The sequence below is a fragment of the Myxine glutinosa genome, chromosome 1 (assembly GCF_964187855.1).
Source record: "Myxine glutinosa chromosome 1, kmMyxGlut1.1, whole genome shotgun sequence".
NCBI lineage: Eukaryota > Metazoa > Chordata > Myxini > Myxiniformes > Myxinidae > Myxine > Myxine glutinosa.
In genome coordinates this window covers 419,084,316-419,102,090 of record NC_136261.1, presented here as the reverse complement: position 1 = coordinate 419,102,090, position 17,775 = coordinate 419,084,316, and the positions used below count along the sequence as shown (strand labels likewise).

The 17,775-nt window shown below is 46.7% G+C and overlaps 2 protein-coding genes across 6 annotated transcripts in view; both read left to right on the top strand.

Moving 5' to 3' along the window:
• LOC144888257 (E3 ubiquitin/ISG15 ligase TRIM25-like) overlaps positions 1 to 17,775 on the top strand; it is a 1,054,438-nt gene that overhangs the window by 363,842 nt on the left and 672,821 nt on the right. The gene's annotated exons all lie outside the window — the stretch shown is intronic.
• The window catches only part of LOC144889621 (uncharacterized), a 65,601-nt gene that overhangs the window by 29,328 nt on the left and 18,498 nt on the right, over positions 1 to 17,775 (top strand). Inside the window, exon 2 of the mRNA XM_078770587.1 lies at positions 8,361 to 8,793. Within this exon, the coding sequence (XP_078626713.1) occupies positions 8,373 to 8,793 (421 nt within the window). The 5' untranslated portion in view covers positions 8,361 to 8,372. The remainder of the gene's footprint in view (positions 1 to 8,360; positions 8,794 to 17,775) is intronic.

The following is a 17,775-nucleotide window of genomic DNA, read 5'->3' as shown; positions in this document are numbered from 1 at the left end:
ACTGGCTCCCAGAGCCTACCTGCGGCCTCACCTGGCCGACAAACTACCAGTGGCGGAGTGCCCGAATAACCACACGTACCAATTAAGCCCACACACCCAGCCATTTCCACAGACTCGTGCACCCATCTGAGCACTTCCTTGCCACTACCTGCACCACAGATGCCAATATCCAACCACAATTTACCTATACCCTCTTACCTAACTCATAAACTACCCTCCCCGGGTATTCGTGATAGGGGTCCACTTTTCCCCCATTCACACCTTCCCATCATCCACTCCACTCCACAGTTTCCACCATACTCACTCCACACAATCCATTCCATACTCCATATATTCCATACCATACATTTCATTCAACCATTCTCACCTGTATTGGCACACCTGTGCGATCACACCTGGTGCCACCTGCACCCTCCTTCCTCCCAGGCTTCTTCAATCATTCAATACAATGCACGTCCACAATTATTCCTCATACACTGCTCCATACACTTCCACGCTCAATACAACTCACAATCACCTCACACTTTTCACAATACGCTACTGAATACACTTTTACACACACACGGCACCATTCACGAGCATTGCCTCATTTGCTCAACATGCTCACCGGCAAAGATTCTCACACACACGGCATCATCTGATCTAACTGCTCCCTTCTGAAACTTGCGCTTCCCAGTCGCCCCTTATATTATCGCGTTCCCCCGTCATTATAATCCACCTAAACCCTCTACGTTCCCACTACAGGTATAATGTCGCTACTTAAATCTCCAGATACCCATGGTCATCTCTAGGTCCCTACACATTTATCCTAACCCTCCCCAGCTAGTTTTCACTGCCATAACCCCATTAAACTATAGCTCATGTGCCCCCATGTGAGGGATGGTGGATTTACCATCCTTGCACATCGGGCATCTCCTACTATCAATTTTGCCATCCAATTTTCAGCCAATCAAATTTTTGCCAATCACTGCCAATCATTTTACCAATCATCAATTTGCCAAACATTTCTGCCAATCCTATTCACTATTCTCAATTTCGGATCAAAACACTATCATCATCACGGTCCGCTATATCTGAGCCTCTCGGTACGTCATGACATCATTAAAACTTGGCTTCGCAAAGCCGAGCAATGAATTCGGGTGGTTTGGTCGCCTGCAGGTTGAGTCCGTCCGGCTTTCGGTTCAAGGGAGGCGGTTTGCTCGGACCGAGATTCCACGCACCATCTCGGCACAGAACCGTCCGATGCCCCAATCTCAGCCGGCCGGAACGCCGCAACCACAAGGGGTCGCCGTGCCAACCCTTCCTACCTGTCCTCGAACCGGCCCACCCGCTCCGCTTAGCGGAGCACGGACGCGACCGTTCAGAGCGAGGCCCGGCATGGATCGCGCACGGCGGTTCTTTCGAAACCGCCGTGGTTACGATCCCCGCTGGTTCCCGCTGCACCCAAAGCCCGGCACGGACCGAGGGCTCACGTCGGCTAACCGTCGATCTAACCGCTGCTCCATTTAACGTCGATGCTTCACTTGCATGCTCACACCACGCGTTCCGTTCCTTATTCACACATCCAGGTGTCTCCATACAACCCATCATTGCACCTTCTCTTATGCACCACCCAGGTACACTCATTCCGCTCACAGACTTCGCTACACATCTGATCACTGCACACCTTGGCACACACATCATTCGCACACCTCATCAACACACCTCTTCACGCCCACTCCTCGGTCACACCCTCTGTGACAACCACGGGTGTGCACTCTTTTGCACACCCAATCACGTGCTTCACTACCAACTCAAGTGTGCATTCCCACACGCGCTCAACCATTCCAGGTGTACATTCTTCCATTCCAGGTGTGCATTCTCTCTCACCTGCCACAACCAACTCGTGCTCCATGTCACTCTCACCACCACACTCTGTCGTGCGTTCACTCTCACTCTTGGCAACGCACTCACTCAGCACACACTTTTTCCTCACACACACCTCTGGTCCACACCTTTCTCGCGTACCCTCTTGTGCACTCTCGCCCGGTACATACTCCGTACCACTCATGGGGGTGCATTATTGCACCCACCCGATCACTGCTGCACACGCTGGCTCACAAATACCTTCCGCATTCCCCATAGTCAGACCTCCTTGCACACCTCCTCCTTCCACACACTCTGCACCTGTTGCACACTCTTTCAACAGCCTCTCACGAACGCCCGGTCAAAACCAACACCCAAGCTTACTGAATCTCCCCTCACACCATATACATTTCCGAGTATATCACCACTCACCTCGGCACCTCGTCTTCGCTCCTCCTCCGCCACCTGCAAACTCTTTATTTGGTCAGTAAGCACATCATCACGATTTGAGCACAGACTTTGTACATAATCCATCACCTCCTCCTTGATCTCCCTCTGAGTTTCCCTCTGTCTCTTCTTAATTTCACTTACCCCCTCTTCCACGTCCTCTAATTTTTGCTTTACCTCTTTTATTTCCCGGTGCGCCTCCTCAATTTCTTCCTCTAGGGCCACCTTGGTCGTCTCTATGTGCGTTCTTACTTCCTGTTCTTTTGTCTCCATTGCCTCTGTTACCTCGTCCAACCTCTTTGTCAACCCCTGGTGTACCATCTGACATTCCCTCTTCATCGCTATTAGTTCTTTTTTTATTTCTTTCTGTGTCGCTTTCAACCCCCCGATTACCACAGTGTTCTTTTCCACTTGCTCCCCCAATTCTTTTTGTCCCACCGTCAGCTGTTCTACCCCCCCCCCATGTCAGGTCTTCTATGCCCCCTTGTAACCTAGCCGTGCTATTTCTCACCTCTTTCTCCATACGCTCCTCACCCCCACTTTACCTCCTCGCGTACCCCCACGACCTCTTCGCCCACACCTCGTCTGATCTCCTCACCCATTTCTCCCATTTCTTTGGTAGATGCCGCCCTCGTCTGCTCCAAATCATTCCTCTGGGCATCCAATTTGGTTTCTAACCCGATTTTTACCCCCCCTATCTGCTCCCCCATTTGTTTAATTTCCCGGGCGGATTGCTCCCCTATTTCCCTCAATTTGCTTTCCTTCTTGTTTTCTAACCCCCCTAACCCATTCTTTACCCCTTCCATTTGGTTCTCCGGGGCAGCCATTCTATTTTCCAACCCGGTTAACCCCTCCTTCATTTCCCCAATTTGATTACCCATGTCCTCCAGTTGGCCCCCCAATTTACCTTCAAACCCCCGATTCGGCTTTCTAATCCCCCTCATTTGGCTTCTAGCCCCCCAAATTGATTTCCCAACTGTTCACTGGTACTCCTTGCTTCGTCCCTCATTGCTCCCATTTGGCCTCCCATTGCTCCCATTTGGCCTCCCATTGCTTCAATTTGGCCTCCCAGCCCCCTGTTCTCTTCCATGAAGGCCTGCATTTGCAGCATGAATAGGCCCCAGTCCATTGGCGCCGCGGGCACAGCTGCGGCAACCACGTGCGAGCTGCCATTTTGTGCACCTCCCACCTCATATGAGGCGCCGCCATCTCGTGCGCCTGAAACCTCCGCCACCACATCCTCATTGCTCTCCTCCTCCATTATTACTCCCACCTCTTCCCTGGGGTCCTGAGCTGCTTCTAACCCTTCTCCTAGCTCCCCCACCGGCATCCGGTCACCTTGATCATCCATGGCACGATTTTTTAAATTTGGAATATTAAATAGAATTTTGGCCACTCGTAATTTTGAGTGCGTTAAGCGCACTTCAGGTCCGAATCCCACTCCTGACACCAATTGTTACGGAAACGGGGGACGGCTCTCCCGTTAGCAAGGGGTGGTTAGCCCCTTGTCCTGTTAAGCTGGCTGTCTCCCCGGTCCTGGAACTATCCCGCTTCTTCGTGGGGTGAGTTTGGCCGAGGTGATTGGTCAAGGGAGTTCCGTACACCTCCGCCGACCTCTCCACGAAGCCGGTGAATAGCCCCGTTCGAAACCACGGACAAGATGTTATTTGCCGAGCGGGTTAGCAGCCCGCGGCTCGAACCATTAGCAAAGACTAAACCCGATTCCAATGCGTTGGCCAAAATCGTGCCACAGGTACTCAATGATGGAAACCTCTAAAACGAAACGGATGTGAAGGAAGAAGACGAAGGTAGGAAGAACACAGGTATTTATTAATAATTATTTACAAAACCAAAGAAACCAAGGGAGAAGGAAGGAAAACGAAAGTAACTTGAAGAAGAAGAAGAAGAAGAAGAAGAAGACACAGTGCAGTTATTAAATACAGCCTTACTTATACCCAAGGACAAGACACACAAAACAAACTCACGTACACGAATGGGGAATTTGAAAGCAGGAATCACTGGAGGGAGAAGAAGGTCCAAGCCGATAGCGGGGCAGGAAGGTCCGGGCAAATGCACACTGTTGAGGTCCACGTTCCGGGCATGAAGCGAACAGCAGCTGGCAGCTCCGCGTCTCCACAACCGGTGACAATAAAGCCCGAGAGGGTATTTTTTTTTTTTTTTTTTTTTTTTTTTTTTTTTTTTTTTTTTTTTTTTTTTTTTTTTTTTTTTTTTTTTTTTTTTTTTTTTTTTTTTTTTTTTTTTTTTTTTTTTTTTTTTTTTTTTTTTTTGTATACAAGGTCGAGGCTCGTGAAAGAGCGAACATTAATCACACAGAAAGACAAACCGACACAAAAAACATATAACATAGGGAGCGGTAGACAAGATGGGGAGAGAGGGGGAAGGACACAAACACAACATTTGAGAGCAGGGACCGAGAGACATGGAGACATCGAGAGATCTGAGAGAGGGCGAGGGCTTTGGGGGGGGGGGGGGCGTGGGAAGGGGGCGGTGGGAGAGGTATAAAACATATGGACACTGCCAGGACTTCCAGGAAAGAAGTTGGAATTTCAAACAAGGTGGATCTGGGGTGAATTAGCGGGGGTAGAAAAGATCAAGGTTTTGGATGGGGGAAGATAAGAGATGGTGGTGAACAGCTGTTTTAAAGACCTGGAGGGAGGAGTGGGATTGAAGGGAGTGAGGGAGTTTGTTCCAGAGGCGGGAGAAAAGAGGAATGAAAGAGTGAAGGTGAGCAGAGAGCCGAGATTTCGGCAGTTTAACCATCAGAGGGTTGCTGGCAGATCTTGTGCGACCTGTAGGAATATTTGGGGGACAGAGCACAGAGAGAGCTGGGGGTGCAAGGCCGGAGAGGAGTCGGTAGAAGACAGAAAGACCACCTACCTGCCTGCGGTGAGTGAGTGAAAGGCCCTCAGAGATAGCTTCATCGCGGGAGATTCCAATAATTCTGAAAGCTTTGGTTTCAACAGCGTGAAGCCGAGCTAGGTGTGAGGCAGGAGCACCGGCCCATAGGGGAGAACAGTATTCCATTGAGCTGCGGATGAAAGCCTTGTATGTGGTGAGGAGCTCAGGTGTGCCGAGGAAGGACTTCGCACGACGGAGGATGCCCAGTCGGCGACTGGCTTTGGAGGCCAGCTTGGAAATGTGGTTTTCCCAAGAAAGATCATGGCAGATAGTGAGACCCAAAATCTTGAGCGACAGAACTTCTTGGAGAGGATTGTTGAGAAAGTAGATGGGAGGGTTGTCCAGTCGATCTTTTCGGAGAGACATAGTAAGAGTGTGAGATTTGTCAGGATTGAAAGACATGTTCCACTTGTTTGACCAGTCTGTGATTTTGTCCAGGTCTTCAGAGAGTGAGGAGGCAGCAGACTGCCGATCTGAGGGAAGAGGAATGGAGCGGCAGAGAGTGGAGTCATCAGCAAAGAGATAAAGAGGATTTTCGAGAGAGTCAGAGAGATCATTGATGAAGACCAGAAAAAGCACGGGGCCCAGAACACTGCCTTGGGGAACTCCAGCCTGAACAGGAAGAGGAGATGAGAGAAACCCATTCAGGGCCACACGTTGACGACGACTAGAGAGGAAGTCCGCCAGCCATGCGTGGAGATTTCCATGGATACCAAAGGAGGAGAGTTTGGTGAGCAGAGCGGGGTGCCAGACCGTGTCGAAGGCACGTGATATGTCGAGGGAGACAGCTCTAATTTCCTGTTTGGCATTGAGGACCTCCATCCATTGTTGAGACAGCAGAAGCAGCATGTCCAGAGTAGAGTGACCTGGTCTGAAACCAAATTGATGATCAGAGATCAAGCCATTGGAGAAGAGGAAAGATTTCATATCCGAAGCAATGATGGATTCCATGACTTTGCTGATAATTGGGAGAAGGCTGATTGGTCTGTAGTTGCTAGGATCTGTTTTTGCACCTTTTTTGTGCAAAGCGGTGATGTTGGCTGATTTCCAAGCAGATGGCAGTTGACCTTGAGCAAAAGAGAGGGTGAAGAGAACAGAGAGAGGGTGAGATAGAGCAGCAGAGCAGGATTTTAGGACCCGTGGGCTGATGCCGTCGGGTCCAGTTGCAGAATCAGAGTCGAGGGTTGACAGAAACTTTTCCACCTTGTCAGGAGGAAAGGACACGGAGTCCAGGAGCAGCAGGGTACGACTGGGTATGGTGGGTACAGAGAGGGATGGGTTTGGGACACAAGTATCGGTCTATTGCCGCAATATCAGCACCCCCTTACATCTCGTTCTCTCTTGGCTGCTTCAGCTGGGTCATGCATCTGCTGGGTCACGCATCTGCCAGGTCACGCATCTGCCGCATCTCTCCCCAAAAGGCTTGTGCGGGCGCTTTTATCACGTGCTTTTTGATCAATGTGCGCCACGCCCGTGATGGTATCTCATGAAACCTGGTTGGCTTGTGGGGGCTTGCTGGCTCCACCTTCCGATGACGATGGGTGGGCAACGCCTTTAATGTAGCTCCTCCCCCTTCTTCTCCGAGGCTTGACCACGTGCTTAATGGAGGCAAATGCAGTTGGCAATTGAAAGGGGCGATGGTGATGCCAATAACCCCACCCAATGCAACGGTGGTGAACGCCGCGGTGCTGGCGCTTTGGAGGCCGAGGCAATATTGTAGGGGACCTATCGTATTTGATTCGGTGCAAGGCAGTGTCAACTAATGGGCAACAGAGCCTTAAACTGGAACACATAATAAAGAAATAACTATTTAGAGGTTCTATGGTGGCCTATGTGCTTGTACGTGGACTAACTAAGGGGACGACCTTTGAGCTTTACACAAATGGAGGTATTTACAAAGATCATAACATTACTTACAGAGGGTGATATTTACAATTATTACAGGATTCTCAAATCCGCAACAATATGTTTGGTAGAACATGCTGTGATCTTGCTGGCACTGGAGGTCTACCAAAGCTGGAACGAAGAGCCCGTCTCTGTTGGTTTTGTATTTTCTGATTCAACTTTTTCTCCACCGACATCAGCTTGGGGCACGGTTGCTGAAAAAAAGAAAACACACACACACAAAGAAACAAAAATTAATGTGGAAAACCCATAAAACCAGTAATATAAGAACATTGGAGAATAATTGATTTTTTACATTTTAACCTTATAAAGTGCAAGTTTTAAACCTACCCGTAGAGGCTAAGTCATTGGCTTTCTTTTTCATGCTTTTCATCACCCTTTCAACACGTTGGGAGTCTGAAAAGCGTGTGTAACACGGCTGATGGAATCCTCCGTGAAGTGGTATTGCTGGTGACAGCACTGTGTTGGAATCTGCACTGAATCCTGCCGAGTGTTGAGCAACGTAATCTCTCGCAATTTTTGCTTGAGGACCATCCAAAGACTTCCATTTGTTGACATATTCTAAGAAACGGGACCATGTTTTGACTGAAAATTGGACAATTTTGCACTTTTTGGACGGGAAGATGCACATAGAACACTCTTTTTCTTGAGTATTTTCGTCACTCGAAGACAACACGTCCTCATCACTGGAGGCCGCCATGTTGTCTCAAGGCGTTACCGCACCGTTCCAGTACGGCGGTTGTCATTGGCCAATTGCCGATGATATATTGAACACGTCTTCCGATTGGTTATTTTCCGGGATTTTCCGTTCGAGGATACGAGCACATTTTAAACATGGAAATAATTAATTAAAATCTAAATTACTCATTAACGTACCAAAATCTTTTGTGTGAAAAGTGACAATGTTTCCTATAATATTTTCTATAAATTCATACCAAAATCGTGTCCACCCGTTTTGTAGGTCATGCAAGAAAGCAATATATTACTACGGCTGTGTGCCTACTATATTTTACTCTGGGTTTATTTTTGTCTCTGTATATAAAAACTCATTCATTCGATGCTGATTGAGAAGAAAACTTACAAAATGGGACACAGCGGTGAACAAACTGGATGTAAAAGCCCACATTTTTAGATAATAATTGATTGGATTGACAACGGAAATAACTCAAAAAATTCCAAACAGAGTGAAGAAAATAACATGTACAATTTTTCTTTGATTAACATAAGCATTGTATCCCTGGCAGGTCATCGATGAAATGGAGAACTTCTTGGAATGGCTCAAGTCCCGAGGCCTGAGAGCAGAAACAGCCCAAGCAGTGATCGAGAAGCTCGGAATTGAGAATCAGAAGGTTTTTCGGACTTGTACCGAGTCGGATGCATTGCGGACCGAGATCCTCTCTCTCTCCAAAGAGAAATTACAATTTGCATTGTATGCTGACTTCTCCAAATTTATGAATTCTTTTTCGAAGCCGCAAGATGTCCAGATTGCAGGATCTTCTCTTTTGGGAAGTATTTTCGTCAACTTGGAGAATGTTATTCCGGAACTTTCCAGTTCCTGTGAAAAGATTTTCAGATCCCAAAATGTGCAGCTGGAAAATGTTCCTGGTTTATCTGGAATCGGGTTCAGTGATTTCTGCAATCTCCGCTCTCAGGATGATGGATCAAGAGCCATGTCTGGTATGTGAGTTTTTTTGAATGCAACATCGCATGTTAACAAATATCTTTGTTAACACAGCGGTGAACAAACTGGATGTAAAAGCCCACATTTTTAGATAATAATTGATTGGATTGACAACGGAAATAACTAAAAAAACACAGTGGTGAACAAATTTGTTATTGGGTGAGACTCCCCAATAACAAATATTGGGGAGTCTCGCGAGATCTCAGAGACAGTGGCAGGGATTTTCGAAGCTCCACACGGTCCACGTTTTTCGAAGTTAAGTCTGTTCACAATTGTATTTTGTCGAAACTGTATTTATCTTTCGGTGTGTGAAGTTATTGTGTGCAACTTTGGTTGTTTCTCGGTGTTTATCTTTCATAAATTGATCGTCTGTTTGCCGCGTCGTGAGCAAGGCCTTTGCCGCATCGCGAACGATTTGAAATCGAAGTTAAGTGATTGTTCCCATTTGTATTTTCGTTAAAACTGTATTTATTTATGGTGTTGTACGTATATTGTGTCCCGACGAAGATTTTTCGGTGCAAATCTTTCATAGCTGTATTGAAAATCGTGTTAATTCGTGTCATGTCTTGAGGCCTTGTACAGTGTACACTGTACAACCTTGAGGCTTTGTTTTTCTCTCAGCGGTCCGTCGTTTGTGATCCAATAACTTTCGTTCTCTGTATTCCCAGGCTTTTCACCCATAGCCTACTTCCTTGTGTAAATCTCAACTCAAAAAAAATAATATATATATACATTTCCTTCTCTGTTCTCATTCGTTTATTCATTCTTATTTGTTCGTTCGTTCTTCGACCACGTGTTTCTCCCCCATTTCCCCAGATAGTTTTCACTGTTATTAACCTTCAATGTTTACACTTTCCCCTCAAGTTATGTATTCCGTCATATATTATAACACCTTTTTCTTCTTCTTCTTTAAAAGGCTGCTTTCGAATTGCTCACCAAATCAATTCATCCCCAAAAAAATATCCATCTCCTATAGTGCCTTTTTTCTACATTCCCTAAACTCTCCTGCACTCCATCCTCCATCCAGCATCCTTAAACGTATTTTTAACTCGAAGGTCACAAGAAACTCATTTTGCAATAAATGTTCGTTTCCCATAAATCGTACACTTTCTAAAATCCAATCTCACCCCTCCCCTCCAAATCTTCCCCATAAGCCCTCCCGTCCAAATCTTCCCCATCACCCCTCCCCTCTAAATCTTCCCCATCACCCATCCCTTTGAAATCTCCCCCCTTGCCCCCTCCCTCCTAAACTACCCCCTCACCCCTCCCCTTCAAATCTCCCCACCCTCATTGCTTCTCAATTTCCCCCCTCTCACTCCCCCTCCTCAAAGCGTCCTCCCCGCTTCTTCCCCCTTCCAACTCTCACCTCCATCTCCCCCAACCTTCTGCCTCGCTCTTCCCCCTCCTCAAATAACACCTCATTGTGCCTCACCCAATCACCATCAAACCTTTTGCCCACCCCATCCTTCCCTTTCTCCGAGCTATTCTGAAATCTCTGACACACCTTCAACAGCTCTCCCTACCTCTTCCACCTCTCCCACATCTTACCCTACCCCTCCTCCCCCCTGTTCTGTATCTGATGCTCCCCCTTCCTCTTCATTAACGGTGTGGACCTCAAACATCCGGGGCCTTCGTTCAAACCTAACTGATCTCTCCATACAGGTTGCTTCTGTCAAACCAGACGTGATCTGCTTAACAGAAACTTTCCTCCTTTATGATGTCTCTGATTCCTTAGTATATCTCCCGGGCTACTCCCTCCTCCGGTATGATAGACCTGAGCCTCGTCCTGGAGGCGGGGTTGCTATCTTTATCAAAAACTCTCTTCCTCACTCGCCCTGCACTGCACTCTCTCCAACTCACCCCGAGGAATACCTCTGGCTACGGCTTCCCCTTCGCTCCCACCTCTTGTTCATATGTGTGTTGTACCGTCCACCAAACAGTGATGACTCCATCTACATCTCGCTGTCTGATAATATGGACCAACTTCTATCTACTCATCCCAACTCTCTCTTCCTCATATGTGGTGATTTCAACTGTCATCATGCCAGTTGGCTGGGTGTGGGTACCTCTCTCACCAGCCATGGCTCCTCAGCAAAGGACATCTGCGACTCACTGGGACTGACACAATCTGTCAATTTCCCGACCCGGATCTCAGTCAATGGAACATCTTCTCTTCTGGACTTGGTTATGACTAACTTCCCTGAAAATGTCTGCTGCTCTTCTTCTGCTTCAATCGGATCATCTGATCATGTCCTTGTTAAAGTGGACATCTTTCTGACCATCCTCAGGGAGCCTGCTCAGCGTTGACGAGTTTGGCATTTCACTCAGGCCAACTGGCACGGTCTTCAAGCAGCCATCAATCATCTGGACTGGTCTCCCATCTCTACCATCTCTGACATCAACTCATCCTGGGAATTCTTCCAAAGTAAATTGCTCTCTCTCATGCACAGATTTATCCCATCTCGTCTTCAGTTGTCATACCCTTCCTCCCGTCCATGGTACACGGAATCTTGTGGTGAGGCTGTTGCCCAGAAACAACTTGCCTTCCTCTCCTGGAAAGCAAATCCAACGGAAGGAAATCTCATTTCCTTTCACAAAGCCCGAAACAAGTGTGTATCCACCCTCAGGAGAGCCAGGAAACAATATCTCTCCGTTCTCAAGACCGAACTCTCTTATCTGTCTCCCTTTTCCAAATCCTGGTGGCATCTGGTCAAATTCCGTTTCTGGTGTTTGTTCCCCCTCCATCCCCTCCCTTACCTCAAACGGCTACACAGCTGACTCTGCACATGAAAAAGCTGAATGCCTCAACTCTGTGTTTGCCTCTAAATCTTGTGTCCCAAACCCATCCCTCTCTGTACCCACCATACCCAGTCGTACCCTGCTGCTCCTGGACTCCGTGTCCTTTCCACCTGACAAGGTGGAAAAGTTTCTGTCAACCCTCGACTCTGATTCTGCAACTGGACCCGACGGCATCAGCCCACGGGTCCTAAAATCCTGCTCTGCCGCTCTATCTCACCCTCTCTCTGTTCTCTTCACCCTCTCTTTTGCTCAAGGTCAACTGCCATCTGCTTGGAAATCAGCCAACATCACCGCTTTGCACAAAAAAGGTGCAAAAACAGATCCTAGCAACTACAGACCAATCAGCCTTCTCCCAATTATCAGCAAAGTCATGGAATCCATCATTGCCTCGGACATGAAATCTTTCCTCTTCTCCAATGGCTTGATCTCTGATCATCAATTTGGTTTCAGACCAGGTCACTCTACTCTGGACATGCTGCTTCTGCTGTCTCAACAATGGATGGAGGTCCTCAATGCCAAACAGGAAATTAGAGCTGTCTCCCTCGACATATCACGTGCCTTCGATACGGTCTGGCACCCTGCTCTGCTCACCAAACTCTCCTCCTTTGGTATCCATGGAAATCTCCATGCATGGCTGGCGGACTTCCTCTCTGGTCGTAGTCAACGTGTGGCCCTGAATGGGTTTCTCTCATCTCCTCTTCCTGTTCAGGCTGGAGTTCCCCAAGGCAGTGTTCTGGGCCCTGTGCTTTTTCTGGTCTTCATCAATGATCTCTCTGACTCTCTTGAAAATCCTCTCTATCTCTTTGCTGACGACTCTACTCCCTGTCGCTCCAATCCTCATCCCTCAGATCGGCAGTCTGCAGCCTCCTCACTCTCTGCAGACCTGGACAAAATCACAGACTGGTCAAACAACTGGAATATGTCTTTCAATCCTGACAAATCTCACACTCTTACTATGTCTCTCCGAAAGGACCGACTGGACAACCCTCACATCTACTTTCTCAACAATCCTCTCCACGAAGTTCTGTCGCTCAAGCTTTTGGGTCTCACTATCTGCCATGATCTTTCTTGGGAAAACCACATTTCCAAGCTGGCCTACAAAGCCAGTCGCCGACTGGGCATCCTCCGTCGTACGAAGTCCTTCCTCGGCACACCTGAGCTCCTCACCACATACAAGGCTTTCATCTGCAGCTCAATGGAATACTGTTCTCCCCTATGGGCCGGTGCTCCTGCCTCACACCTAGCTCGGCTTCACGCTGTTGAAACCAAAGCTTTCAGAATTATTGGAATCTCCCGCGATGAAGCTATCTCTGAGGGCCTTTCGCTCACTCACCGCAGGCAGGTAGGTGGTCTTTCTGTCTCCTACCGACTCCTCTCCGGCCTTGCTCCCCCAGCTCTCTCTGTGCTCTGTCCCCCCAATATTCCTACAGGTCGCACAAGATCTGCCTGCAACCCTCTTATGGTTAAACTGCCAAAGTCTAGGCTCTCTGCTCACCTTCACTCTTTCATTCCCCTTTTCTCCCGCCTCTGGAACAAACTCCCCCACTCCCTTCAATCCCACTCCTCCCTCCAGGTCTTTAAAACAGCTGTTCACCACCATCTCTTATCTTCCCCCATCGAAAACCTTGATCTTTTCTACCCCCGGTAATTCACCCCAGAGTCCTTGCAGTGTTCATATGTTTTATTCCTCTCCCACCTCCCCCCAAGTCCTCCCGATGTCCCTGCTCTCAAATGTTGTGTTTGTGTCCTTCCCCCTCTTCCCCCTCTCTTTTGTGTCCTTCCCCCTCTCTCCCCATCTTGTCTGCCGCTCCCCTTGTTTTTTGTGTTTTGTGTGTCGGTTTGTCTTTTTGTGTGATTAATGTTAGCTCTTTCACGAGCCTCGATCTTGTATACAAAAAAAATAAAAAAAACAAAAAAAAAACTACACACACTATCCTGGACCCACTTTGACCACACATAGACCCCCTTTGACTTCGATTTTCATCGTGCCGTAAATAAACTTCGGTATATCATGGGTGTGATGAAGGTTGTGGTCAAGCTTCATTGAAATAGTTTCTGTAGCTTCAGAGGAAAAAGCAAATTACTATTTTGGGGGATCAAACCTGGATCCACTTTGACCCCTGGAAGACCTTAGACCTTGATTTATTTTTAATGCTGTGCACAAACTTTATTCACAATACAACATATATCATTTGGGCCAAATTTGCTCGCAATCCCATTAGTGGTTTTGGAGAAGAAGTTTCATGTGTTTATGGACTGCCTGACTGCCTGACGGATGGACGACGCGCCATTGCACAAGCTCCCATGAACACACACACACACACACACACACACACACACACACACACACCATCACCTGGTGTTGGCCAAATGGTTAGGGCAGAAGGCTTAGGATCCTAATGTCCTGAGTTTGAATCCCCTTGAATTAACGCCAGGTGGGGTTGACTCAGCCTGTCATCCTACCGAGGTCGGCAAAATGATTACCAGATAACTGGTTATAGAGAGGCATTGCATCAGCGGCAGATGCACCCACTGAAAATGATGCAACCAGCAGCAGGGTGGCTGTACACCGAACCACCACCACCACCATCACTTTAGAATTCAATGATTATCGTATCCGAATCCACATTTAGATCTTCACCAAAATCGAATAAATTAGTCCTTGTTGCACACACCTGTCCACCAAGTTTCGTCCAAATCCGTTCTTATATTTTTGAGATATCCTGCTATGTATGGTTTTTGGTCGCATCTCCCAATGGTAAAGAATCACTTTTAAAATTCTACTAACCGGATCCGAATCCGGATCTTCACCAAAATCTTATTATTTCGGTCTTGTCACATAAACTACCTCTGCCAAATATCGTCCAAATCCGTCAATAACTTTTTGAGATATCTTGTTCACAGACAGACGGACGGACAAAGGCACAGGGGTGAAAACATAACCTCCATTCACCTTCGGTGGCAGAGGTAAATATTGTTGCACGTGCACACATAATCCGCCCGTCCAGATCGCAATTTGTGAAGGGTGATAAACAGCCAATTAGTTGTACGTGTCGAAACATCTGATTAGCCTGTGACACACCGCACATGTCTCGAACATCCAGTTGAAATGATGCAATTGCACAGAATCGCAGTGTCACAGACAATTGTTAAAGGGGGTTCAGCACATTGCTTCTCATCGTAGGTTTATCCACGTGATCTTGCATGAGATTCAACAGCGATCAAAATGATTCCTTTGAGAGTCTAACGCTGGACAAATTTAATATTGCCATATTTCTTCAGAGGATTGCATCTATCCTCGAAGATTCACAATGCATGTCGGTGAACTGCCCTATTACAACCCTCTTCTTCCTCCTCTTGAACTTATACAAGCACTCCTAACGCATCTACAGTCACATGAAAAAGTAAGTATACCCCATGTAAAGTTTTGACTTTTTCCACATATTTCAACATACAGCTATTTGATCGCATCGCAATATTTCAACAATATTGAAAGATAAAGGTGATATAATATAACAAATATCATGAAACATTTACATTTTGTAGTCCATTGAATAATTTAAATAAACATGAATGCAAATTTCGCATGTGGAAAAAGTAAGTAAACCCCTACATTTATCACTACTTCAAATACCTAAAATTAGAATCAGGTGCACCAGCTCAGGTGCAAATTATTAGAACATCATTGGAAAAGTTCTTGGAGGAACCCGTCTTATTTAAACCTCAGATATTTCGTTTGGTTTGCTCTTTGTTGTTGAAGTCTACGGCGTCACCATGCCTTGATCAAACGAGCTCTCTGAGGCCTTCAGAAAGAAGGTTATAGATGCCTACGAGTTTGGGAAGGGATTTAAAAAGATCTCCAAACAATTTGAAATCAATCATTCGACTGTCCGGAAGATCATCTACAAGTGGAGAAGATTCCAAACAACTGCCAACTTGTTCAGGCCAGGCCGCCCCAGCAAGTTCAGCCCGAGAGCAGACCGCAAGATGCTGAAAGAAGTCTCAGAATCCCAGAATGTCATCATGGGACCTACAGGTAGCTCTTGCCACTGTTGATGTCAAAGTGCACGAGTCTACCGTTAGAAAGAGGCTGCACAAATTTGATCTACATGTGAGGTGTGCCAGGAGGAAACCTTTGCTGTCCAGAAAGAACATCAAGGCAAGACTAAAGTTTGCCAATGAACATCGAGGCAAAGACCAGCACTTCTGGAACAATGTGCTCGGGACAGATGAGTCAAAGGTAGAGCTATTTGGCCACAGTACCAGAAGGCATGTTTGGTGAAAACCAAAGACAGCATTTGACCACAAGAACCTGATACCAACTGTAAAGCATGGTGGTGGAAATATTATGGTTTGTGGCAGCTTTGCTGCATCAGGGCCTGGGCAGCTCACCATCATATAATCCACTATGAATTCTTAATTGTACCAGAGGGTGCATGAGGATAATGTGAGGCCATCTGTCAGAAAGTTGAAGCTCACCCGAAGGTGGACCTTGCAACATGACAATGACCCGAAACATACCAGTAAATCCACCAAGGAATGGCTGAAAATAAAGAAATGGAGGGTTCTGGAATGGCCAAGTCAAAGCCCGGATCTAAATCCCATCGAGATGTTGTGGGGGGACTTGAAACGAGCTGTACATGCAAGAAACCCCTCAAACATCGCAAGGCTGAAAGAATTCTGCATGGAGGAGTGGGCAAAAATTTCTCCCAGTCGATGTCAGAGACTGGTAGACAGTTATAAGAAATGCCTACTTGAGGTTGTTTCTGTCAAAGAGGGCAATACCACCTATTAGAGCCAAGGTTGTACTTACTTTTTCCACATGTGAAATTTGCATTTATGTTTATTTAAATTATACAATGGACTACAAAATGTAAATGTTTCATGATATTTGTTATATTATATCACCTTAATCTGTCAATATTGTTGAAATGAAGATGAAATAGCTGTATTTTGAAATATGTTGAAAAAGTCAAAACTTTACATGGGGTATACTTTCTTTTTCACGTGACTGTACATACGAAGCATTATCTCGACAATTGGAAATGTATCCGCAACTTTCTTGTCCATCAACAGTCTGTAAAGGAAATGTTCTCTCCCTATGTTATCATCTTCGTATTCCAGTAAATGAGTGAAGAAGGCTGAAAACTGCACAAGTTCAACACCAAGTGTTTGATCTCGATCATCCTTGTACTCGGCAATCAATTTTGCTGCAGCTGCTTCGATTTCATCGCAGTCCAGTTAAATCCAGTTTTTTGCAAGAAACCGAAAAGAGAACAAGTGTTTTCATAGGCTTCCAATCGTTGCTCCAATGAACTCAGAAACTGATCAATTACCGGAAGAAAATTCTGAACTCGAAATTTTCAGACAGTGAGAGTGCAGCTTCTTCTGATCGTCCATATGTGGAGGCCCCCTGGTTGTGGAGGCCCCTGGGCAACTGCACTGCTTGCCCATTCATAAATCCGGCCCAGTCTCAATCTCTTTGCTGATGACTCCACTCTCTGCCCGCTCCATATCTCAAACCTGAGATCGGCAGGTGGCATCCTCTTCACTCCCTATGGACTTGGACAAAATCACAAACTGGTCAAACAAGTGGAACATGTCTTTTAATTCTGACAAATCTCTCACTCTCACAAAGTCTCTCCAAAAAGACCATCTGGAAAACCCTCCTATTTACTTTCTCAACAATCCTCTCGAAGAAGATCTGTCACTCAAGCTTTTGGGTCTCACAATCTGCCATGATCTTTCCTGGGAAAACCACTTTTCTAAGATGGCCTCCGAAGACTGTCGCCAACTGGGCATCCTCCATCGTGTGACGTCCTTCCTTGGCACCTTTGATCTACTCACCACATACAAAGCTTTCATCCACAGCTTGATGGAGTACTGCTCTCCCTTCTGGATTGGTGCTCCTTTCCTAACACCGAGCTCGGTTTCACGCTGACAAAACCAGAGCTTTCAGAATCATTGGAATCTCCCGCGATGAAGCTGATTCTGATGGCCTTTCACTGGCTCACCACAGACTGATGGTCTTTCTGTTGGTGGTCTTTGTCTTCTACCGTCTCCTATCTGGCCTCGGTCCCCCAGCACTGTCTGTGCTCTGTCCCCCAAATATTCCTTCAGGACACACAAGGTCTGCCTGTATTACTCTTCTGGTAAATCTGCCAAAATCAAGACTCTCT